The 26,053-nt window shown below is 32.3% G+C and overlaps 2 protein-coding genes across 2 annotated transcripts; both read left to right on the top strand.

The window, feature by feature from the left end:
- Nucleotides 1–4,084: 4,084 nt before the first annotated feature.
- On the top strand, nt 4,085–6,054 carry LOC100812376 (uncharacterized). The gene is made up of 3 exons (XM_003556344.5): nt 4,085–4,882; nt 5,005–5,197; nt 5,305–6,054. Exons 1-3 carry the CDS (start codon nt 4,457–4,459, stop codon nt 5,865–5,867), a joined length of 1,182 nt encoding a protein of 393 aa, XP_003556392.1. The 5' UTR covers nt 4,085–4,456; the 3' UTR covers nt 5,868–6,054.
- A 12,529-nt stretch (nt 6,055–18,583) lies between these two features.
- On the top strand, nt 18,584–19,880 carry LOC100786500 (protein EXORDIUM-like 5). The gene has a single exon (XM_003555477.5). The coding sequence runs from the start codon at nt 18,736–18,738 to the stop codon at nt 19,762–19,764; it is 1,029 nt and encodes a 342-aa protein (XP_003555525.1). The 5' UTR covers nt 18,584–18,735; the 3' UTR covers nt 19,765–19,880.
- Nucleotides 19,881–26,053: the final 6,173 nt, after the last annotated feature.

Genomic DNA, 26,053 nt, shown 5'->3' with positions numbered 1-26,053 from the left:
TTGATCGATAGGATAAATTCTTACTACAACAGTACATAAAAATTTAACTCTAATCTAAACTATACTAGTATAAATAAAAGTTCACCAAAAAAAAAAGTTCACGATAATTTATAGTAGCTCAACACTAAAAGGCTACGAATGAAAACTTTCAACTTGCGCAATTAGATAAACGGAAAACTTACAAAACTTTTTTTAATTTTATTTTGGCACTAGCATTATTTGGGGATTTGTATAAGGATAAAGGATTTAACACCTCATATGGAAAAAAAAAATACAAATTCAAGGCCCCACTATATCAAGCATTTATTTACAGGCCTGCTTCAACTGTAATGTCTATATGGATAATGACACTCAGCTACAGCAATTTGTTTCCCCCACCCTTTCCTCTTCACTTATCTTTTTCCTTTAGCTCTCTAGGCCAATGCAAGGATAGTCTTTTCCAGTCAACAGTTTCGCGTATGATGATCAGCAATGCCACTAAGATAAATTAGGTTAGATCTGCTATATATAATGTGTTTAATTCCCTGAGGGGTAACAAGGATGGAATCAATATTGGATAATATAATTGATAGATAACATTATCTTTTAAATATGTGATTGTAGGTTTAATATAAAAATGAGAACTTAACTTCTTAAATAAATTTTAATCTTTTTAAGAATTAGTCTTTATCTCTCGAACCCAAAATACATGGTTCAAAAGAAAAAATATAGAAGAATGCAAAATAATAACATGTTTGTGTTTAAAAGTTGAAATTGATGAAAACACAAAACATAATGTAAAATCCAAAAAGGTGAAGCATTTCAATTTTTTTTTTTACTGATATTTAATGATAGCAAAATAACTTTTGTCTGTTATAAAAAGGACAACTATTTATGCTTTATCCCCGTGAAGATTTATCTTTTAAAGTTGGGTCTAAGGTAGTTTTACAATAATTCCTCACAATATAATGAAGCAATGTGATTTAATTTTTAATTTGGGTTTGGCCTAATAAAAGAGAATAATTTCTCATATTATAAGAAAAAAGAATAATTTCTCACAATATAATGAACCATTATTAGAATTGTGATCGGAAGATGTACTCTCATTTAATATCTAATTGCACTTTTAATATAATTTTTTTTATGGAAGATACATGTAAAGAAAAAAAAGTATGTTTTAATAATTAATTTTTAAATAATGTTTTTGTATGGTAGCTTACAACAAAAAAGAGAAACAAATTATATAAAAAAATCAACCTTAAAAAATTGAACAACTTTTAGTAAGATATTTTTCTATTCTATAAGCTCTAGTAAGTGCCAACTGTTCTAAAGATATTAAGTGACCAAAAGTGAAGAATTTTTATTAAAAAATATTATTAGTACACTTTATCATAATTTCTAATAATGCGATTTTTAATAATAATAATAATAATGAATATACATTTTTCATTGTTTTAAGCCTTGCCCAACAAGACCGATACACTTACACCGTTCCATTGTTCATATTTTTTAGATTGCTCATAAATTGAATACCGAATATACTTATAAATCATGCCTACTTCGCCTTCTTAATTAGCTGCCTTCGTCCTTCTCTTTAACCCTCAAATCTGATTTATTATTTTGGCAAGGTTAATGAAAGTAAGCTGTACATGAAACTTAAGGGATAGGCTTCTAGGGAATAAGAATCAAGTACCAAACAACAAAACTCATGTTGATCTTAGAAATTGTGAAGGTATGACCTCCTTAATGAAATTCTATAAACTTCTCACCTAACAAAAGGGAGCAACTTTTCCTAAACCCCTAGTGTAATTAAAGCATTTGCATCTATAAAGCTAATAACAATCCCGTGTTCCCAAAAGATTTAGAGTGGCAATGATGGCCTTTTTTTAAAAAGAAATTGCAATAGACATCATCAAAAGAAGTTCACTAAAGCAGCATCAATAGTCTAGCTAAAATTAAAGTTCTAAGATATTGGAAATTTAAACCCCCATAGTGTTTAATGACAAATACAGTAATCCATTGAACATGATTGTGTTTCCCTAATTGCAAACCCTTTGGCTTTTTGGCATCCTAATCATAAAACAACAGAAAAGATGCTTTATTTTATTAATAAATAATAAACAATCCAAATGAAAATGCACACTTAACAAGTTTGATGTTTTGAGATAAAAAAATAATTTCGGGTGAAAACTCTATTGAGGTTGCTACTTTATTTTCCTTTTAAAAAATAGTGTCATTTGTCGGCCTAATAGTTCTTTATTTATTTCAACATTCATAGTAAAACGTCCATCAATTTTATGAATGTCCAGAAAATATCTACGTTGAAAGAAAAAAAAACATTTAATTTTACGGATTCAGTGATGTGCTTGTGGGTCGGAATCACTTATTTTCTTCTCATTTGGAGAAAATATATTCCATATAATTACACAAGTATATTTTATTTAAATAAAATTTGAAAAGTACAAATCAACAGAAAGATATTTAACAGTATAAAATAATTACGCAAAATCAATTTAAATAGTAAGAAGAAGAAAAATAAGATTTGAGACAAGAAGAAGCAAAATTTAAAAATTCTAAAATTAATTAATTAAGAGAGAATTACATTTTACTACCTTCGGTTTTACTTATATGGCATCAAAGAAAAGATGAAAATTTTCATATTTACGTATATCTACTTTAACACATCTTAACTTTGGCGATGAATATCCGTTTTAATCGAATATAAATATAAGTATAGGTATTATCCAACTCTTTAAAACATGAACAAAAATTGGTAAGTAATAACCCGCTTAGCTAGATAGATCTCTGTTAAAAAGAAATTATTCCGAATGAAAATCAAAATAAACCCTTACATAAGGTGCTTGATGATCATTGATTGATAATTGTCTGAAAATGCACTTTCGGAACTGTTTGGTATGCATTGTCATTGGATTACATGAACACATGTTTCTGTGGCAATTGCTCCCAAAGCTACTGTAATGTGACACTATAAAATTTTCCCATTCATATCTGTTATTCGCTTTTGGGAGGAGCAAACCAAACTCTTTCCTGAAATTAATTTGATTTTGTATACATAACTTTAAGGAAATTTCTTTATAATTATTCCATTTATAAGTTATTTTCTCTGTAAGAGTCTTATACCATGATATAATTTTCGAAAAAGAAAAATGTTTTTACTCTTTTTAAGTTTAAAATGTTTTTTTTTTGTTTTAAATGTTATTTAGAACATTTCGTTTTTCAATCTTGTATAATTAATGCACTATTTATGGTATTTTTTATTTCAAATTTAGAGGAAGGAACAAATATATATTTTAAAATTAGTATAACGAAAACGAATAAAAAACTTAAAAAGACTACGATCGAACCATAATCATTTTAAAAAGATAAAAAAATATATTTGATCTAAATTAAAATTTACTTGTATGATTGAATTATATTATGCTCAATAGCAAAAAAAATCCAACTACGTTAATTTTTTTTTTATTTTTGTTTAAATTATATGTATTTTTTATCAGCAACAATATTATTCGAATGGGATAAAACAATTATAAACAAAAAAAATATTTTTAATATTTAATATAACAGTATATTCATAATTTTATTACACTAATCGTTAGGCCTTTTGATAAATATTAGACTGAAAAAAGCTGTAGGAATTAAAAAAAACATAAAAATCAGCAGAAATGTTTTTCTGTTTTTTAAACTATAAATTTAAGAAAACTTAAATAAATTCTGAATCACATACTTTTTGTTTTTAAAAATTAGAATCCAAGAAAACCTTTGTCATTTGCACATGTTTCCAATTTCCAAATGGCTTCTGGTTTCACAATCACAGGTTTGAAATTTCCTCCACCTCTTCATTTTTAAATTTCAAAAGCCACGTAATGCCCTAATGCATAATCGCCACGATCGCTGCTCTCTCTGCCATAACTCCAGAACACCAGGGGCATCTACCCGATATTCCACCTAGTGCCGAGGTCACCACCGTAATTTCCTCCCCGCGCACGATAATCACCCACGCCACGTCGGATCCCACGTGGCAGATACAGCCATGCCAGCAACTCTGCCTCTTCGCTATAAATACCAATCCCACCCACGCCTTACACCTAATCCAAAACGCCAAAAAAATAACAAAATAGCGAAAATTAAACAAACGAAAAAAAAAGCTTCCTTCAATCCGAAACCGTGACTCACCGCCGGCGACGGGGATCTCGCCGGGGAAATGAACATTCCGGCGAAACTCTCTTCTCTTTCTATGAGCAATGCACGTCTGTCCTACCATCGTCGCCATGTTTTTCACGAAAACCTTGAGCTGCAAAAGTTTTTCACCTCTACTCGCGTAGTCTAGAAGTTATTCGATACTTCTTCTCTCAAAATGGAACTTACATGATAGAGTAGTTGTTAGAAAGAGACACGGATTTTCAGCGGATTTTTTTTTCTTGGGATTTTTTCCACTTTTTTTTTTTTTTTGTCAGTCATGCCTCCGATGAAGATCCAACCCATCGACGTCGATTCGCAGAAGCTCGCGGTGGTTCGAAACGACCCCGTTAAGCCGGTGTTGAAGTCGCGCCTGAAGAGGCTCTTTGTGTTCGACCGTCAGTTCTCGAATGTGCTGAAGACTTCGTCCTTCTCGTCGGAGAAACCCGCCGCCGGCGAGGCTCCTCAGTCCAACACCAAAGACGGAGCCGCGGAGTTTGAACCGAGCTCCGTTTGTTTAGACAAAATGGTGCAGAGTTTCATGGAAGAGAGTAACGAGAAGCCCGCACCGGCCACCGCGAAATGCGGCCGCAACCGCTGCAACTGCTTCAACGGCAACAGCAACGACAGCTCCGACGAGGAACTCGATATCTTCGGCGATTCAATTTCCTCTGGCTCCTTCAGCGACGCCAGTGACGCGCTCAAGGTAACTAACTAGTTCAAAAACCTAATTAGCTAGTTCACGATTTTCTCAGCATCGAAAAAACCTTTAATTTCACTTCCGTACTTTCTTTCTTTGTTTTTTTTTTTTTTTTTCTTTTCTTGCAGAGCTTGATTCCTTGCGCGAGTGTTGTGGAGAGAAACCTCTTAGCTGACACATCGAAGATCGTTGACAAGAACAGCAAGGTTTATAAGCGAAAAGGCGATTTGAGAAAGATCGTCACCGAAAGCCTTTCCTCTCTCGGTTACGATTCTTCCATTTGCACATCGAAATGGGACAAAACCCCAACCTACCCTGCCGGTACTCCTTTTTCTTTTATTTTTCCCCAATTTTTCTGGATATATCACAGTCGATTTGTTTTTTAGTTAATTGTGGAGAAGTGAATGTTGTGGTTTTGATTGATTCAGGTGAATATGAATACATCGATGTGGTTGTGGAAGGTGAGAGGTTGATAATTGATATCGATTTTCGATCGGAGTTCGAGATAGCTCGATCGACGGGAACCTACAAGGCGATCCTTCAGTCTCTGCCGTTCATTTTCGTTGGAAAATCGGATCGACTCTGCCAGATCGTCGCCGCCGTGTCGGAGGCGGCCAAGCAGAGCTTGAAGAAGAAAGGGATGCACGTTCCGCCGTGGAGGAAGGCGGAGTACATGTTGGTGAAGTGGTTATCAAGTTCCTGCACTAGGGCGAATCTAACGTCGTCCTCCGCCGTCAATGACTCGACGGAGAATTTGAGCGACGGCGGAGGCGGCGGCTATGATGCCGCGGAGAGTGAGTGTGGTGAACTGGAACTGATCTTCGGCGAAAAAACATCGCCGCCAAAGCCGGAGACTTTTCCCGGCGTTGAGAAGAGCTTTCCACCGGTCGCGACGCCGACGTGGCAGCCACCGGCGGTGAGAGTGAGGAGTGTTGAGAGAGGGGTTAAGGTGGTCACCGGATTAGCTTCTCTTCTCAAGGACAAGCCATAGAAAAAATTTTGCACTTTCCTTCTTTCTTTTTTCTTTTCTGAAAAAATCGGTAATTAAAATATAACCAAAAATATTAGGATAAGAACAAGACTTTTTTTTTTTTTGGGTCTTACCGTCTCTGTAAGAAGCAAAAGTATATGAGTATTCCATGACTCCATGTAATAAAATACCTGAAAGAAAGAGTAAATATTTGCAGAATCTAACTGTGGAAAAAAACACAGTGTTTATTTGAAGTTCAAAAAATAAAAAATTGCCAAGTACTTGAGCATACATGCATTACGGCATTAGAGACATTTCTCTATCATTGTCATATTATGAGAAAAAAAACATTTGTTTAATTGTTTGTTGGAATTAGTATGCGCATAGATGACAGACATAATTTTTTGTTATTTCTTCGGACACCTCAGATTTGCGTCTATACATATTTACAGTATACAAATACTGTACTGTCTTTGTAATGTGTAACATCAATTGTTGTTGGGTTGTTGATTTCTGAGAGAGAAAGCAGGGATAGAGGAGTTACAACTTACAACGTTTCGGTCCCTTGAAAGGGGACAACGGGGTGAAACTTTTCTTTCTTAAAGTTTTCGCATCTTTTCATGAAATCAGATTTAATAATTGAATCCTTATTTATATGTATATTTTTATTTTTATCACTTCAATAAGAACACAATTCTGAGAATTTTTATTTTACTTTCATTATAGAAAGGAGAGAACTGAGAAGAGTTAGTGGTATTAGTGACGCCAGCAAACGACGCAGAAGAAGGAAGGTTCGTGGCATCTCGAAATAAACGAAAACAGGAAATCCGTGACCAACAACAACAGCATACAAAATAATAAATTACTAGTAATATTTATATTTACCCGAAAACTCAATTAATAAGTAAATACAAAGCAGAAAGCAAATATTCTGAAAATTATATTATTTTGAAAATAAGGAATATTGTTTTGAACTTTTATTCTGCAAATGTTTATTCAATATGTGCACCCCATTTTCGTCACCAAAATCCTAGAAGTAAACAGGAATAATCATAATCCAGAAATTTGACTAATGTCCTATTTTATTGATTTTTTTATGGTTTGTGCATTTATAACCCAGCTGGTAAAAAACAACACGCGGCAGTAGATCATGAATTAGGACCCACAGTAAAAATAAAAAAGAAAGTGAAAGTGTGAGCAGCTAATTTGACTGTGACTGAAGGCTGTGACTTGTAAGTTGGCATTGGCAATAATGGCATATTATTCCACTTTCTCAGTCTGAGCTGAGGGAACTCAGGGAAGGTGCCTTACTGCCTTGGAATGCATGACACGTGTGAGCCATCACATTTGGTTTTGGGAAAGTTGAAAATAGGGAATTTAAATATTTGATTAACATAAATATTTTATAATAATAATTACTTTTATAAGTCACTTTAAAAGTATATATTACTTTTTTTATCTGCAATATGTATAATTTTATATATTACTTGTATTTTGTAACTAATAATATAAATAAACCCTCTTACATCGGCTTCTTACCAAACCCCTGCTTGCTTCGTCCCAAATTTGGTGCCTTTCTAAATTTTCTATGCCTCAGACTGACTGATACTCTCCCATGTCACCACCTTCTTCTGAGTTATTAGTTCTGACCATCGACCAGTGTTTTGATTTTCCCCCCCTCAAACTTGGCTTTGTTTTGGGTGAAAATCACGAAGAATTTATCTATGATAATACCTGTTCAAACACTTTGGTGAGGATGGAAAAGTGTGACAAGTGAATGTAAAAAATAATTACATTAGACAAGAAAGATTTTCTGCTATGCATAATTTATATGTAAATATTATGAATTTAAGAACAAGGATCTTTTTTTTTACACTTGCATAAAAGTGAACTTGTGCACACAAATAATATTAATTTTAGATTATTTATTTTTTCTTGTGTCTGGATTATTTTCTTAACACTTTTATATATTTCAAACATTTTATTATATTTCAGTTAAAGTCAAACTTCAAATTATTGAGTATGAAATTTAAAGCCTGACAATATTTTTTAAATATTTTCTTAATTAATTTTGTCATTTTATATTTAAGATATCATTAATTCTAAGAGGATTACATAGATATAGGTAAGCTAAAATATCGGTATGTTTTCTATTTTTCCTCTCCCGTCTCTTGTCCTTTGTTCTAAATTTCATAGCCTCTATCAACTATGACTTTAATAGTTGACTACAATTAATGTGGATTGTTTGTGCTAATCCCTCTTATTCCCTCCGTTTGCGGAGTAATTGTGGTGTAAAAAAGTTAATTTTATAAAATTATCATCTTTTATCTATTTATTAGTTTTTTTTAATATAATATTTTAAAATGAAAGGAGTATTAACTTTTACAAACTGAAAGTCGAGGGAAACTTATATGCTCGACTCACTTCAAATTTATACTCTACCCAATTTGAGAGGGTTTGACTACAATTTAGTTGATTTTGTTTGTATTGATTTAAGATTGTTTATCTAACTTTTTTTTTTTTGTATTTTGTTCTTAACACATTTAAATATTGCAAATATATTTTATTACATTATTATTCGGGTCAAAGTTGAGCTTTAAATTATCAAGTATAAAATTTAAGGCTAGGGGTTTATCAATTATGAGTATATTTTTTTTAAAAAAATCTTAACTAATTTTATCATTTTTATAACGAGAGATATCGTTAATTCAAAGAATGAAATAGAAAATTAAGTAATTGAACACAAATGTGTAATATACTAAAATTAAGATTGAATCATTCGAGGAATTTGTATTTCGCCCACTTCAAATTTTTATACTCAACCCAATTTGAGAGGGTTAAACTACATTTATTAATTAGTTTTAAATTATTTATCTATCTTTTCTTTATTGTTTTTTTAACACCCATTCCAAACATGTACTTAACTAGCTCTAGAAGGGTTCAATTGTATTTGTTAGTTGATATTTTTTTATTATATTTTTTACATATCCTTTCTTGCTTTGTTGGTATTGCTTTCTCAACACCATTTGTTTCAAACATGTTTTATTACATTATTATTCCAACCAAGTCTAACTTTAAATTATGGAGTACGAATTTAGAGGTAGGCTCTATCCATTTAAAGTTTTTTATTATTATTTCTCTTAATTATTTTTTTTATAATTGATATATCATTAATTTAAAGAAGGATATAACGATATAGGTCAAGTGAATATCAATAATGTTTCCTATTTGTCTTCACATGTTTCTTGATCTTTATTTTGAATCTCCTAATCATTATCAACTATGATATCAATAGTTGGTCATATTGTATAAGGGTTGTTTGGGTAAAATTCTCTTATTAACTTTCTCATATTGGAGTAATTAATGTTCCGTCCAATATGAGAAGATTAGTTATATTTTTTAATTATTTTTGTTTATATTAATTTTTTATTGTTTATTTTTTGAACGGATTATTAAAGTAAAACTTTTTTTTTATTAAAGATAACACTAAAAATAGATAACAAACTATATATAAATTTTGCCCTCAACAAAATCTCATCACTTTTTTTTTATACTTTTTTATAAAAGCAAAATAAATCTTTTAAAAAAAATTGTATGTGTTTGTGGGTGACTGGTTCACTGGTTGATATATTTATGTAAACTTTATGTTAATTAATGTAGCCTATAAAATTTGGAATTGTGTAACTTAAGAAAGAAAAAGCTTTCATAAATAACTAATCCAACTAACGTTTTCCTTTGTACATGTATACATACATACGCATAAAATTACTCTCAATCATTGCGGTGGGCCTATGTAATCCGTTGTGCTATGGAAAGACATATTATACATACCCTACAAGGCAATATTCTTGAATTTGAAAAAGTTACTAACCCGTTATTTTACTTCAAAACAACAAGTAAAGCTAATTACAAAGTTGTCAGAGTTATTATAAAAAAAAATAATCTGTAGGGTCCCCTCTACTCTCATTTGTTTTGGTGATACCAATTTCTTTTATATATATATATATATATATATATATATATATATATATATAATTCAGGCTAATTTAGGATAATTAAAGCTAATTTGACGAACAGATAATATATTTACGCCAAAACTTGTACGTTATATATACTTAGAAACATTTATTGGTCCACTTGGTGCTTCTTGGGCCACAGCCACAGCCCATTCGGTATGCAAGACTTTGACTAATTAATGTTATTGGAGAATGGGAATCAACGACTGACTCATTTAATCACATATGTGACAAAATTGATGACAAATTGGAGAAAGAGAATGCATCTTCTTTGAAGAACAAGGACAATCAAATTAATGTTACTCCTACCAATTTCTAACATCTGTTTTGCTCTATCTCTTCTATCTCCTTTGTATTTGTTTTTTTCTTTAAGGATGGTAGTTCTTTAACTTTAGACATTTGTCAAGCTAAGTCACCATTTGAAATGGCAAAAGAGAAAAGTGTTGTATGTCTCAAACAAACCCCTCATTGAAAAGCTCTAACCAATTAGTTGTATGCAACGAGTGAGAGAAAGATTGTAGAAGCTTTTTTACATACATAATCTTTCGTCAGAAGAAAATGGTTCTTTCACTTCTGAGTTTTCAGATATTGCTTATTGTTATTCTCAGAGGAAATTAAATGCTTACTAGTATTTGTTAGTATTATCTTTCTGCCACTGAATCATATATATTTATTATTATATACTTTTATTTCCTTTACTTTTTCTCCTTGGATCTGACTAAGCATAGTTGAAACTGAAGCACCCATTCTTATGTGTTGTTAGTGTGGTGAAGCAATAATTATGAACATCAAGAAGGAAATAGCAAAACATTCATTAACTTGTTGAGTAGAAGACAGCATGCATAAGTGCTTTAGGAAAGAATATATCACAGGAATCAGATAAGAGAACCAGAAAAAAAGTAATGATATTAACCTTGGCTCACTTGGATAATGAGCTTCAGCATATAATGCTTGCCTTTAAAGTTTTGCTTCCCTAGCCGAAGGAATCCTAGAAACTAGTGGTGTGATCTCAATACAATAAATGATATTTGCAGATAGCAAGTAAAAAATTCAAAAGGGTTTTAGCAAACTTAAACACAATACAGAGATTGTACTCTTTGATTTATTACTTTATACGCCTTTATTTCTTTTTATTTGTTATTTAAAGTTATACTGCATAAATTTTAAAAAATGCAATTAATAATTTTATTTATATTATCAAAATTATTTACATTTTCTTGGTACGTCTTTTATCTCTTATCTTCAATATTTACTTCTCTAGCTCTTAAAAGAATAATGTTTGCAAGAAAAAAAGCGTGTGCGTGTGACATAGTATGATGATAGTACTAGTGCTTCCACTGTGGTTGTTTGTTTGCACTGTGCCAGTGACATGTTTGTCCTAATGAAATGCCATTATCTCATTAATAATTTCCTAATTTAGGCCTATCGCTTTTCTATTTCCCAATTTCTCATGGCTTATGAAGGATCTATTTATTTCAGTTAGTGGGAACATGCCAAAGAAGCAGTCATGTCACATTGACACAGACCATATAATTGTTTTTGCAGCAGCGACTATGTTATATTATGTGATTGCCTTTTCGGGTACTCGTAGTACCACCAAGATTTGATAAGATAACAAAGTTTCGAGTATTCAACACACTGAATTAAACGAATTACCTACTATACAATTGGCTAAGCTTCTAATTTGTCATAATGTGGACATCATCGTCTAGTTACTAGTTGGTAACTTTTTTTTTTAATTTATTTAAGAAACTATTCTTTTGAGGCACTGCTTAGCTGGTACTACAATGTAATTGGTTCATTTATCTCCAATAGATTAGTACTATCTGTTACGTGAGGTGGTTAAGCCAATTATTCGACATTAAACTTACCTCGAACGAAGTTTCTAGGTGGGTTAAAATTCCTTACAAATACTCCATTATTTTACTACAGTATTTATTTATTTATTTAAAGGCAATTTAACAAAGTGCATTTTGAACCAAGAGACAAACTAATTCATCCATAATATACTTTGAGGGAAAAAGTATGAAATTCTGAAATAGAGGAATGGTGAGAAGCAATTAGTGTCTTAGCCAACTAAATTCAAGAGTTTTGGTTAATACAAGATTTCAGTGTTGCTATTTATTGGGAAAGTATTTTGCACCGATGAGGACGTGACTTTTTTAGCAGAAATCATGATGATTAATTATAGAAAATGGAAATTATCGTTTCACAGAAATCACAACAGTATCTTTCTGTTTCCACCTGATTCCATGAGAATTCTTTCGCACCAAAGAGTATTTTCGTTTAGATTTAACCCGTGCATGGCACAGACTGAACCACTAGTAATAGTACAAAGTAAATATTTTGTGCTGTCCAAAGCATCTTAAATTGCCCATCGGTGAGTTTGGAATCTACGCAATGAAATATTTGATCCTATACGACTAAAATAAGTCTTCTCCCAACTAAATACTCTGATGATTTGAAAACCACTTTGCCTTTAAGTACTTTAACTTAAAAGTTCTATTATTAAAGCTAATTACTATGATACCCCACCCATCATACAAAAACAGATATAGATAAGGATGACAAAGATGTGATTTTCCCTCAAAATATTGATGTGATGTTAAAGTGTATGATTGTGGTTTATAAAATGTAAAAATACATATATTTGAGGCAGTTAAAATCACAAACGATGTAAGAGTAATGTGAAAAATCTAGAACATCAAGAAACAATTTTATTGAAATGTTGTTATTTAACAACTTCTATAAGAATATGTAAAAAAATGTGCAAATGTAACATTACTCTTATGACATTAGCGTGATGGAACAGCTAATGCTAAAAGATTTGCAGGGTCAAGGAAAGCACCTACTGTAGAAGCATTAATCAGCAATTGATGGTGTGAAAAGCACAAGTTATAATGCACTATCGACCCATCAACCAGCTGATAGAGGAAAACAAGGTTCGAATAATTAATATTGCAGAAGATAGGAATAAAGCATGACAATACATTTTCCTGTTTCATGATTAACAAACAGATAAGTGGTCCAGATAAGATTATCCTTCTTTCGTTTCCCTCATTTACTTCCATAGTAAGTAGCTGGGTGGGCCCTGCTCTCAAGAAAGTGATGCGAAAAAACTGGAAACTCTATTACTATTAACTATTAATTATGTGCATATAGTTTTATAATCCTTTTAGGAAATTAAACAGTGTTAAAGAATGTTAAGAAAACAAGCTTATAAGTTTATAACTTAACTGACACTAGCCTCAATCTTAAAGACTGAGTTTAATATAATATCAAAAGTTTGATCCTTATTGATCCACCTATGTAGAGACTGAACTAATTTATTAAGCTCTACAGGAATCATAAAAGCATAACTTAAACCCTGCAACCTAGCTGACATTAATACTGTTCACCAACTTTGTCACTTCTGAGTAAATATAAGAAGTGCCTAAAACTTGGTACATTTGTATCTGCTTTAAGCTCATGCAAACCTGAGAATATCAGACACCAAAACCTATTGATATCAAATTGCCGAACCCTTAAACAAGCAAGGCAATAATAAATTAAATAACCCCACTAAACAAAATTTGTCAGAATAAAATACTAAAGGAACCCGCTAGTGACAAAGCCAAAGAACATATAGGCAGTAAATTTATTGTTTTTTAGTATTTAGCTTCTACTATGTTCAATATATATATATATATAAAAAGAAGGTTTAGCAGCTTTTTTTAGCAATATCCGTTGTACTGTTCGATATCAATTGACCCAAATAACAAATCCCAAGATTCCCATGTTACACATGGGCTCCTTTCTAATGTTTTATAGGTCTCAACTCCTAACAAAACAGCTAATGATGAAATTTTAGCCGTTTCTGAAGTCCTTAACTGGGTTTAGCCGTAGTCCTTGTAAGTTGTAACCATAAACTGCAGTTGAGACCTTGACCTTTTTTTCCATCTAATGCAAACCAAATCGCTCACTAGAGCTAATTACTGTCTTTAATTGTATTACTATTTAAGTACTATATATATATAGCGCATTCTTCCTAATAGTTCAACTTTTCCACACATTACTGATTTTAAAATTAAAATTCTATACTAGGAAATAATGCACGTACTTTATCTAACTTTCAAACCAATAATTGTATGAATAAATTTATTAACCTAAAAAATCAGCATCTTCACGTAGTAAATTAAACTACTTCTAAATAAAATTAATGGTGGTCAGTAGTCTACATATCCTGACAATTTACACAGACTGACAATTTGAATAATATAAGTTGTGAAATGTTAGCAATGCATGTTTGTAAATTGTGCAGCCACAGCCTAACGAATTGAAAAAGATATATCTGTACTAGGAAAATTAGATATCTTGCGATTAACTGTGTATTTTGAATATAAACCTAAAAGAAAAATGACAATATGTAAGCAAATGTTATATAACTCGCATTTATTGTATTTGAATATATTTATTCATAAAAAAAACAAGTATTTGAATATATTTGTACTTTTCACCAAGCAAAATAAGTTTTCTTTAAAATATTAATAAATCTTTAGAATATTGGTTAAGAAATTAAAAGTAGTTTTCATTTTTTACAAAGAGGTGTTATCAATATATTTTCACTATAATTTCTAATAAAAAATATTTATTAATTCTTTCATCAAAACTCTTAAAACACTGGTTAACAGGATTTTTCTTAACAAGTGGGAAGCTTACAGGAAGGAAGGAGAGAAACAGAAGAGGTAGAATACAATAATTCATTCATTGCTTAAGTTCACACCGCATAACCTCTCCGACTCCGTAGTACACACTTCATTGTAACTATGGTGAATTCATGTTATAGATTTCATTTTGGGCTTAACGTTTGGATCCTAGAAAAACCCAAAAGAGCCATTAACGTAAAGGCTTTCTTTTATGCCCAATATATGAATGATCATTGGGTTGTCAATGCAATAATGCCCATGGCCCATGGCTATTGATACATTTGAACCCTGCATTATAAAATGATTTTGTAACCATTAACTTTTACGGCACTTGTAGAACAAAACTTTTAAGGCAGATTTTAAACAACTAAAAGTAAAGGATTTTTGTTAAAAAAATTATTGCGTAATTTTTTATAAAGTGTAACACATACTTTCTTTATCAATAAAATTCTATAATTCTTTTAGTTGTTTAAAATCAGTTACAAGGATTAATGTCACAAAAATGAAAAATAAAAACACCCTGCATTGTATATAATATAGATATAAATTGTTTTTTTTTGCCGTTATTGTACATGAAAAAATGTTCTTTAAATATTAAAATTATGGTTTTAGACTGTAAAAGTAATAGTGTTAACATGCGATATAACAATAACTATTAACTTATCACATTATCAAAGAATTTGACAGGATAATCATATCTATTTTTTCTTGATAATTTGTGTTTTTAAATCACATTATCCAAGCATAAATAATAAGGATTGCAAAATGACAGTATTTAAAAACATCAACTCAAGAGACCTATTGCTTATGATGAATACACGTAAAAAATTACTGTTTTAAAAATAAAAAACAGAGACAGTGAAATAATGACTAAAAATAGCCTTAAGTCCCAGGAAAACAAAATCCAATTATCCAAGTAATTTATATAATCCTCCCAAATCTCAAACCTATCGTTGGAAGTAATGGCTTCCACATTTCTGCTGAACCCATTAAGGGCATTCTCTTTGTCTACTGTATTAGAAAAAAAATAGTGATCCAATTGCAACAATCCCAGATTCTGTGGCATATGCTATAGAATCTACAACTGGATACCCACCCTTCATATTTCCAGTAGGACCATATATGTTGTGGAACCACCCAATATAAAACAAAGCGAAATTATTCTTTTTGTTATTTCACTTATTTGAATAACTCCTCAATTGATGATATTCTGTAGACCATAAGCAGCTTTGGACTAATGTATAAGCAACCAAATGCAACATTAAATTAAAACAAGACTTCAGGATACTACTAAGATGAAAAATTGATAGCAGTTGACAGAAGCTTTAGCAAGCAAAGCATAAGATTATTTTAATCTTTATTTATTCTGATTCCCTTTTAAAAAATCATCCTCAACACATAAAAGAAATAGAAAAAAAAAACACGTAAACAATGAAGGATAAGTGCAGCAGAAAAAAAAACACGTAAGCAATTAACTTAATGTGAAACGCCAGAATTATTAGCATCTACATCCAGAAGGTCCTAAGGCGTAATATTAGCGTGGACTTACATCTGTCATAACTGACTTACATCTGTTATATATATATATATATATATATATATATATATTTCACTAATCGCATTCAGAAATCAGAACCTATGTGTGAATAAGAAACCAGGTTTAGCAACAGTTCTCACCAAACATGCTAATAAATTCCTTACAAAAGCTTGAAGTAAGAAATTGAGATATCTAATATGTAAGTTTGATTTATCAGAATTGAAGAATAGTAAAATAACACCTAAGGTAGGTACTGTGTATAAGTTTCGCCCAATAAATTATCCTAATCTTTATCCATGTGCTTACATTACCACTCATCAGTGATAATTTAACATAAATAGGTTTATGATGAGAAATTATGTCTGAATTCATGACAAACTTTTAGGCAATAGTGCGTCAACACACTAAGTCAAGTTTAGATCCATGCACCGTAAAGGCTTCATCATTTTCAAGTCGATACAAAGACCCATAGCATATATTTATTGTCCTCTGCAATTTAGCATGCTCACCTCTTAGACATCAAAACATGACCTACAAACTAATATAACCTTGATACTAGAGAGTTGTATACAGAATATTGCATCATCTCTTTCTTTGAAGTTTTTTTTTCCTTAAAAAAACTAGTATTAGCACAGATACTGTATAGCACAACGACCTATAAATATAGCTAGGAAGATACCGAAAGTACCTTGAACTATTGAAGCGATGGAGATATATCGATCAATAATGTCACACCTGATTTGATGTGAATCAAGACTTTTCTGTGGTTTTACCTCCACAGCCAGCAAGGCAACTAAAATTTATTAGCTGCTCACGCCAAAATAAATTAGTGTAAACGTCCATTTGAGTTCCCAAAAATACAAAGTGTCACTATTTTAGTTATTCAAAGAAGTTTACGTCAATTCAGTCTCTCTATCATGTGAAGTTAATATTTCTTGAGCATTATAAACACATCAATTTGGTCCCTTAATCTTGCAGTCTATAAACTGAAGAACGATTTTAGTGTCACTTTCCATGATTAAAGAACTTAATTGATGCCAAAATTATTTATAAAAACATGACACTTGTGTATATATCTTGAGTTTAAAAGACTAAACTAAGATTTAGTTCATTAATTATGATCTCCGTGTAAAAACAGGAAAATGGGCCAAAACAGTGAAGTTAATTGTTTCAAGTGGAACCACCTTGGTGGGCACTGGGCAGCACTAACTAATTTCTGATAAGTTAATGATTCCTTTTTAGACAGGCTGCACGCCGTGACTGAAGGACAACTTTCAGCGGTTGAGGGACAAGGTGAAATTACAGATCATATGTATCGTGCATGCATCACTTGTCATCACATGACCATGAAAACTTGAATTTTTGGTTTCTAGATGCTCTTTAGCTATCTCTGCAACCTCACAACACCATGCTCGATACTTTCTCTAGATGCTCAGATCAGAAACTAAAATAAATAACTTTCTGTACTTTTATTATCATCTTCTTGCATAATTGAGGAGTTTAATTTAAAATTTATTAACTAGAAAAAGAAGAGAGGCTTAAACAACATTTGAGTTGTGACAAGTGAAGGAGTGATTTTGTTGAAGCAAGTTGTGCATATCACTTCACGTGGAAACAATTACCAATGCTGATGAATGTGAAGTCGACAAGAGTAACATTATCAAAAGGAAATGCTTCTCAGTTCTTTACTAAAGATGGATCCCCAGAAAGCTTCCCCAGTTAAAGGTAATTGTGCAGAGAGTTCTTGCTTCGGCATTACACAGTTCCCGGATTGCAACATTGCCCAACACCCTCGAGAATAAATGAAGAGAGATTTTGAAATCTCAGGCACGAGAAAACATCAAAAAACAAGGTAAAATGAGAAACAAACCATGTAACCCCACTTGAGCCATTTCATGGCAACTCACTCCTTTGTCTCCCTTTGTACCATGCAAGTCTGCAATCCCAACATGCCCAGCTCGTCCCCAACACCACTTCATTATTTTCCACACCCACCAACCAATTCTCAATCTTCTCCATCTATCACGGCCATGGTTTCAAGTTTCAACTTCAAGGACGTACTTTCAGCTGCAGAGCGACCCCATCCTCCATCCACCCCCAACTTCAAGCCTAGTAGTAAATTAAAGTATCTAACCAACCAACCAACCACAAGTGTCACCAGTAAAAGTAAATAAGTATCATCAAGCCCGCCTGAATCAACGGATATAATGTTATTTTAGTTGTATTTTTCAGTTCAAAATTTCAATTTATGAAGCTGTCCTAAATAATTGGAGAAATTTTTTTGCTATTTATAATATTATTTTATGTAACTTGAACACAATTATCTATTATAAAAGATACACGTGATTTAAAAGGAAAAAAAAAAGGTAAAGTAACATGGCCACTGTTATGAACGAGAGAGTGTAAACTAGTAAAAAAAAAAAAAAACTATTTATAAAAGGGTTAATTAGTGAACAAGAATTAAAAAACGAACAGAAAGAAAAGTAAAAGAGAGAGAGAGAGATATTTATGATTGATTTTGGTGAGTAAAGTGCGGGCACACATGGCAGCTGTCTCCAGCCCATGTTGAAGCAGTTATATATCCCTTGTTAGCATATTGAGTTTTGAGTCCCATGTCCCAACCCTTGGTGAATTTCTGAGCAGTGAGCAGCATGTTGTCATTATTCCCTAACTTGTTCCTCTTCCTATCACTGTTAATTGGTCTATGCAATTGCAGGGTGCAAACCCTAAACACTAACCCAACTCACTTCAACCCACAGGTCCCACCCCTCCGAACCCTCTCGTCCTCGAAGCGCTTCGAGGGGTCCTCGGAGTTCGTCAAGCTGAAATACCACATGGGGCCGGTGCTTTCATCTCCGATCAATATCTACCTCATCTGGTACGGCAAGTGGCCCCAATCCCAGAAGCTCCTCATCAAGGACTTCCTCAACTCAATCTCCGACCACCGCGCCGCCCCCTCCCCCTCCGTCTCCGACTGGTGGCGCACCGTCTCCCTCTACACCGACCAGACCGGCGCCAACATCTCCCGCTCCGTCTCCATCGCCGGCGAGTACTCCGACCTCCGCTACTCCCACGGCACCCACCTCACGCGCCTCTCCGTGCAGGAGGTCATTGCCACCGCCGTCCAGGCCAAGCCCTTCCCCGTCGACCACCGCAACGGGATCTACCTTATCCTCACCGCCGAAGACGTCACCATGGAAGACTTCTGCCGCGCCGTCTGCGGCTTCCACTACTTCACCTTCCCGTCGAAGGTGGGCTACACGCTCCCTTACGCGTGGGTGGGGAACTCCGGAAAACAGTGCCCCGAGGTTTGCGCTTATCCCTTCGCCGTCCCCGGGTACATGGGCGGCGGCGGACCCGGCCACCTCACGCCGCCGAACGGAGACGTCGGGGTGGACGGCATGGTGAGCGTGATCGGGCACGAGCTGGCGGAGCTCTCGTCGAACCCGCTCGTGAACGCATGGTACGCCGGCGAGGACCCCACCGCGCCCACCGAGATCGGAGATTTGTGCGAGGGCTTGTACGGAACGGGTGGTGGCGGCGGCTATATTGGTTCCGTTATGAAAGACGGCGAAGGGAGAACGTTTAATCTTAACGGTAGAAATGGACGGAAGTTTCTGGTGCAGTGGATTTGGAGCCCCGTTTTGAAGGCCTGTGCTGGTCCCAATGCTTTGGATTGAGTTCCTTCATCCTCTTTTTTTTTTTTTTTTCTTTTTACCCTATGTATCATACCTAATGATGCTGTATCATTTTTATTTTTTTTATTTCTCTACTTAACGAAATTCATTTTTATTTATTGCTCGATCCTTTCTGCGGTTTTTGATTTGAGTCCCTGAGCTGATTCATAATCACCAATGAATGGGCTTTAATCAAAGTGCCATTTGAGTGTTCCCAGGTTTCTCCTCCTTTCAAATCACACTATCACAGTTAGTCAGTGATGGCTTTCTTTCACTCGGTTCCTAAATATATAATATGTATTGTTAATCATGAAAAAAAATATCTAATGTAAAGAAAGTATCTAAACACTGTACACTTAAGACTAAATGTTAATCATGAAAAAAAATCTAAATAAAGAAAGTATCTAAAGACTGTACATTCATGACTAAATATTATAAAAATATTAGTTGAAGGCTTATAAGAATATTTTTTTCCTGAATTGGAGGCTTATATAAGATAATCACTTTTTCAAACAAGATTTTTTATCTGAAAAATAAACAAAGATATGCTGCGAATATCATTGTCTCAGATAATGTTTGGTGATTACTAAATTCGTTGAATGGAAATAATGTAAATAATCTTAGTTTATTATGAGTTTAAATTAAACTTACTAAAAGGAAGCGATGATTACGCTAGGCAAGAATCTTGAATAGTTTTATCGTGAGTACATTGTATGAGATAATCTTGTCTTATTGTACATACAGTAAAATTTTGTTTATAGTGTTAATATGAAAGTACATTTTTCTCTCACTTCTTTATATGTTTGGTTATAGTTAACTAATTTCGTTATACGATGATCTGTAGTTTTAATTGCATTCGGGCTCGTGGTGTCTACTTTTAATGTGCACAGTTACTCTTGTCTATACTAGCAGTTATAAAACTTGAATGTAAACTCGCTAGCTTTTTAAAAATTTTCTTACTATCAACTTTTTAAAAGTAAAGCAACCTCTAGTTTTTATTATAACAGTATATTTATTTATTATTTTTAAAAACAATTCAACACGTACGACGCCTTGTTAGTTGAATGAACAACAAATAAACTAATATTATCAAATTCAGTTTTTAATAAATAGTTTATCACTTTCCAAGGGACAATTTGAAGGGAGAAGGGAACTTCCCATTCCAATAAATAAGCTTTGCGTGAATATTATAACTACTAACATCAGTTTATGTAATCCATAAAAATAAAGAAGCCAATAAGAAAAAGCCATTTCCCATTAGCTAAATAAATTATAATTTATACTTAAGGTTTATTAGTTTATTTTATTCTATACGTGCACTATATTTTTCCAACAGTAGTATCTTGTTAGTCATTAGATATAGATTTTCCTAGTCTCTACTTTCTACCAACCAAAATCAAGTATGTGTTGAGCTAGTATTGAAACTAGCACATGCAAACGTGAAGTCTAGTAATGCAAAAAGACTACCAAAAACAGCAATCCCCCCACCACTTGGGCACATGGTAATCATGACATTAATTATGTTTGTTTCTGTTCCTTGATTGTAGGTTTTTGGCATGTTTACTTTTGCTTTTGACATTATTCGATTGGATGGAATGGGTGGAAAGATCAAAGATGCATAGCAAAAAATAATTTTGTTGATGGATGAGATGAGATGATGGGTCAAGTTGATGATGGGAGAGAGATGCCGATGCTAAAGTGCAAGGAAATACTAAGAGGAGAGAGACTTCGACTCAAAAAGTGTTAACCAATTCAGGCCCACTTCAATTGCAAAATTTGTTGTTCACAGCTAATCACATGTCCCACTCAGTGCACAATTACAAATAGCACGACCCATCTTGTGAAGTGTATTCATTGACATTTATGTCTATTATTGATCTTCACTTTCAAATTTTTTAGCTAGTTTCGGAGTGTATTAGCTTACAGTTATTAGCTGATAAATCAGACATTATTTTCCCGGCCTTTTAGTTTTTAGTCTTTTGTTTTCTCTTGTTCTCACCAAACACAAAAAGGTTTGGAAGGATAGCTCCACATGATTTTTTTTCTTTGTGAGAAATTTATTTTATGTTTGTATGGTATTCAAATAATTCCTTTCCCCTCTATGACAAAACTACAAATTAAATTAGATTACTATTTAAAAAAAAACAATTCTACTTTCTTTTTGCAAAACTTAATCATTTCAACGACAGAAAAAAGAAATGTATCAACATGTCATATAGTTTACAAAACATCAGATAATTCTCGTGTTCCCCTTATTTTTCAAGACGATGAGTCCTGCCTTGGAAGGTCAATCGAGAGAGATACAATTTTTTTTTATCTCTTTAAACAAAAAATATATACTTTATATTCAACCAGTATTTATTTCTTACAGTGAAATTGTATCATACTAAAAGTTAACTAAATATAAATGTCTTTGTAAGTACTCTTTAAGTTAAGAGATCTTTCCTGCTTTGGAATGAGACATCATTCCCTTCCCTAAAATTTTTCTACATATACCAAAAATAAAAACGAAAATGTGGATTTTAAAAAAGTTAAATGTGAATTGGTTGTGTTGCCTCTCCGTCGAGTGTTTGGGAAAACATGAGATAACATTTGGAGCCTCTAAATCAACAAATCAAACACACACTAACTCTACTATTAGAAATGTAGGAGATTTCTTCTATTTTCAACTTTTAATGGTAGAAAAAATATAAGAATAATAAACCATCAATTATATATTATTATTTTTATTCTGCTTCACTTTATCATGCTAAAAGTGGTTTTTTTTTTTATGTTCACGTTCTTCCATTGAAAATGACTTTTGTGAGTTTTCAAAATCTTTCTTATATTTTCAATTCCATGTTACTTAGGACATTTTTAATGACCAAAACTTAAAATATACACTTTGAGTATCTTAGAATATATTAAATTATTTTTTATTCTTAAAATTTTTTAATTAAAGATAAGTTGCTTATATAAGATATTCAGACCAAAACTTAAAAAACTCATAATGTCAATTAAACTTACTCTAATAATAAAAAAAATAAAAAATATTTTTTTTATTTTAAAAAACTTATCAAGCATCTTCCATCAGATAGAGATGAGCTTATGTTTTTTAACCAGCCTTGTGAGGATTGAATCATAATCTAGTCAATGTTACTTAGGCTTTCTTTTAGCTTCCCACTACATTCACATACATATTCATTTTTGTTTACTACTTGAACAAAGTGATATTAAATACTTACAATGTGCAAGATACTTGATTGTCACAATACATCAAAATCTTTTTTTTTTTGTTTGTACATGAACTTTTTAATTAATTTTTTAATTCAAATCGCTTACCACTTAATGGGTAGTTGCCATATATTTAACTTCTGTAATTGATAAAGAGGCAATAATTTCGAATTTTGACAACAAACTTACCACTTCTCTTGCAAATGTGAAAAGACATCAATATTCTAAATCGGTTGTTAAGGAAATGATTAAAAAATATTTTTTTTAATATTGGTTCTTTATAATTGATGTTGAAAATATTTTTTAGATTGATTCTTTGTCAACATTGATCTAGAATGTCCATCTTAACATTATAAATAGGTTATTTCATCTCACATACTGCATCAAACCAATGTATGTTACCAGTATGAAAAATGATTTTTGTATTAGTAAATCTTCTTAATGTCCTATAATTTGAGTTCTATCATGTTTATTTAACCTTCAAAATTTAAAAATATTTTAAATAAAAATGTTCAAAAAATGATAAAAACAACTAAGCTTGCAAGTTGGTCCATTTACCAATCATTCTTACTTTTTTTTTTATAATTTCTTATATATTTTTGTTTATCCTATATTTTTTTAACCATGATATTAATACGAAATAATTTCCGTCAAAAGTATTGAATAATCTTTATTGAGAACCATGAACACACAAAGTGGATCTTTTCCTCTTAACACAATTTATTTCATATTCAAAATCATAATTTAACCTCTAGATCACTTGATTAACGGACACAAGTTGTTACTATTTAAGAAGAAGAAGTTGCAAGTAAAGAATGCAGAAATAAAAGAGATAAAACTCCCCTGAACAACAATCTTGAGGGGAACTGCAATCGGCAATAGAAGGAGAATGAACGTGACAGCGCTGTACAAATAAGTTATTTTTAGCTTATTTTCTGCTTTCTGAAATAAGTTTATACAAACATCTAAAATTTTATTATAAAATAAGTGTTTTTTTCTATATAAAAAAAAAAGCTTAACCAAAGTCACCCAATATTTCACCTTTAGATGTAGGAGGGATTTCGTCAACTGTCTCTCCTGATGAGATTAATTTAAACTTTGAAATTTTCATTTAAATTTATTGTTTGATAAGCCAGCATTCTTAATTGCTAAAAGTAACCCTTGTCCTAGACCAATAGATCGATTTGAATTTTTTTTTTTTAATGCATATCAAGTTTGAAGAATTGTCTACAGTGTACTAATACAAGTCCAGTTTCAATTAACCACATCGCACGCATGCTATTCAAATACAGTTAACCCAAAAGACTTATCAGCCCAAATTCAAATTAAATGACAAACACTCAAAATTATATTTGTAAATAATTTGATCTTTTGATATGTTTTATAAAGTATAGCATTTGGGTCTTTTTACTTTTGCTATTTTCCTCTAAGTTTTGTTCACTCACTTTTGTGCTTGTTTTATCTTCTTATGTTCTTAATTTTTTATTGCCAGAAAAAGAAAGAAAACTTCCCACTTGTTAATTTTTTTTATTAACGAGCCTTGAGTGAGGTGAAGCCGTGAAGGGATGATGCCTAAACCGGCTAAACGTGCAAAGTATGATGAGTTGATTGAGTTCGAGCAACATTTTTTCATCACACTTTTCTTAATACATATTTTATTATTGATTAAAATTTATTAAAAATATAAAATTAAGAGAACGCTTATTAAATAAGAAATGACACTTAAAAATTTATAATTTTCAATCAATTTTAAATAATGAAATATGTATTCAAAAGAATGAGTTAGAAAATATGATAGTAACATTTCTCACAAAGTATATATGTACGTGAATGTAGTGGGAAGCTAAAAGAAACCCTTATCACCATTGTCTCTTGGTCGTGGAATGACAGTGTCTGGGCACTGTCGTGTATAGCGTTAAAAAAGATGTAAGGGAATATCGCCATAAAAGGGAGAAAGGAACTTCCAGTGTGTTTGTCATGTAAGTAAGTTTTTGTGATTACAAAGGAGAAATTATTATTATTATTATTATTATCTATAATTATTAACAATTTATAACTATTAATCATAAAAATTACCTTATTTGGGGTACATAATTTGAATTCCAAATTTACCCTTCAATACATAACTACAATTTTGGTAACCGCTTAATTAAAATCCAAAATTTACAATATTAATTGTACAATTGTAATTAGTATACGTGTGAGTGGGCAGTTATACTTTATAGTGAATGGAAGTTATTGCACATAATATGACGGTTATATATGCTTTGTAGTGTTTAATTTAGGATTAGTGATATATATATATAAAAGTTTCAGAAATATATAAGTTTCAGAATAGAGAATATTCTCTGTTGGAGATTTGAGTATCTGGGACAATTATCATTGTTGTAATGTGCAGTCTGTGTTTTTCTCACTTTTCCGTGTTTCAAACGTTCAACTAGGTTCCTGGTGTTCTATCATTTTATGCTCTGACTTGCTAGATCAAAAGGAAGGGAATGACTAAGATGTATGAATGTTATAGCACTGGTGCTGCACCAGCATATAGTACAGCACAACCAAGTGGGCAGCCAGGTTATGTTCAACCCACTCCCACTCAAACTGGTTATGAACAGTCTAACACGCAACCAGCTGGTTATGCAGCTGTCCCGGCAAGTGCTCCGGCTGCGTATGGCAAAACATTGTCGCCCCAGCCTGCTGCTTATCCCCAATACGACTCAACCCAAGTTTATGGTGCTCCTCGATGATATTTTTATGTGTTAACCAAATCTTAGTATTAGCATGCTCTAATTTGATGGCTCCTTTCGGTGTAACCGGTACTGCTTCATCAAAATATAATTTTTCTTAGCACGAGTGCTCTGATGTTACGATTTCTTGAAAATCAAAGTTCACTTGGCCTGTTGTTTCCTCGAAGGATTGTAAAGAAAAATTAATCGATATTATGAAGCCTTATTTTCTCATTTGAGCTTTGCTGGGAGTAACTGGACGTGAGTTGGACTACCATTTGTTTTGAATATAGTGCTTCCAGCCAAATATTCATCAGTTATTTTCAAGACTCTTGTACATATATTAGTGTGCAAAA

This window comes from Glycine max, chromosome 20 (genome assembly GCF_000004515.6).
Source record: "Glycine max cultivar Williams 82 chromosome 20, Glycine_max_v4.0, whole genome shotgun sequence".
Classification (NCBI taxonomy): domain Eukaryota; kingdom Viridiplantae; phylum Streptophyta; class Magnoliopsida; order Fabales; family Fabaceae; genus Glycine; species Glycine max.
The sequence above is the reverse complement of the archived record's forward strand: the minus strand, read 5'-3'. Positions and strand labels throughout refer to the sequence as shown.

Excerpts from the sequence above, each read along its gene's own strand:
- LOC100786500 (XM_003555477.5), top strand. The coding sequence starts at position 18,736 with ATGTTGTCATTATTCCCTAACTTGTTCCTCTTCCTATCACTGTTAATT.
- LOC100812376 (XM_003556344.5), top strand. The coding sequence starts at position 4,457 with ATGCCTCCGATGAAGATCCAACCCATCGACGTCGATTCGCAGAAGCTC. Across the intron at positions 4,883-5,004 it reads ACGCCAGTGACGCGCTCAAG|AGCTTGATTCCTTGCGCGAG; the intron begins GTAACTAACTAG and ends CTTTTCTTGCAG. Across the intron at positions 5,198-5,304 it reads AACCCCAACCTACCCTGCCG|GTGAATATGAATACATCGAT; the intron begins GTACTCCTTTTT and ends TGATTGATTCAG.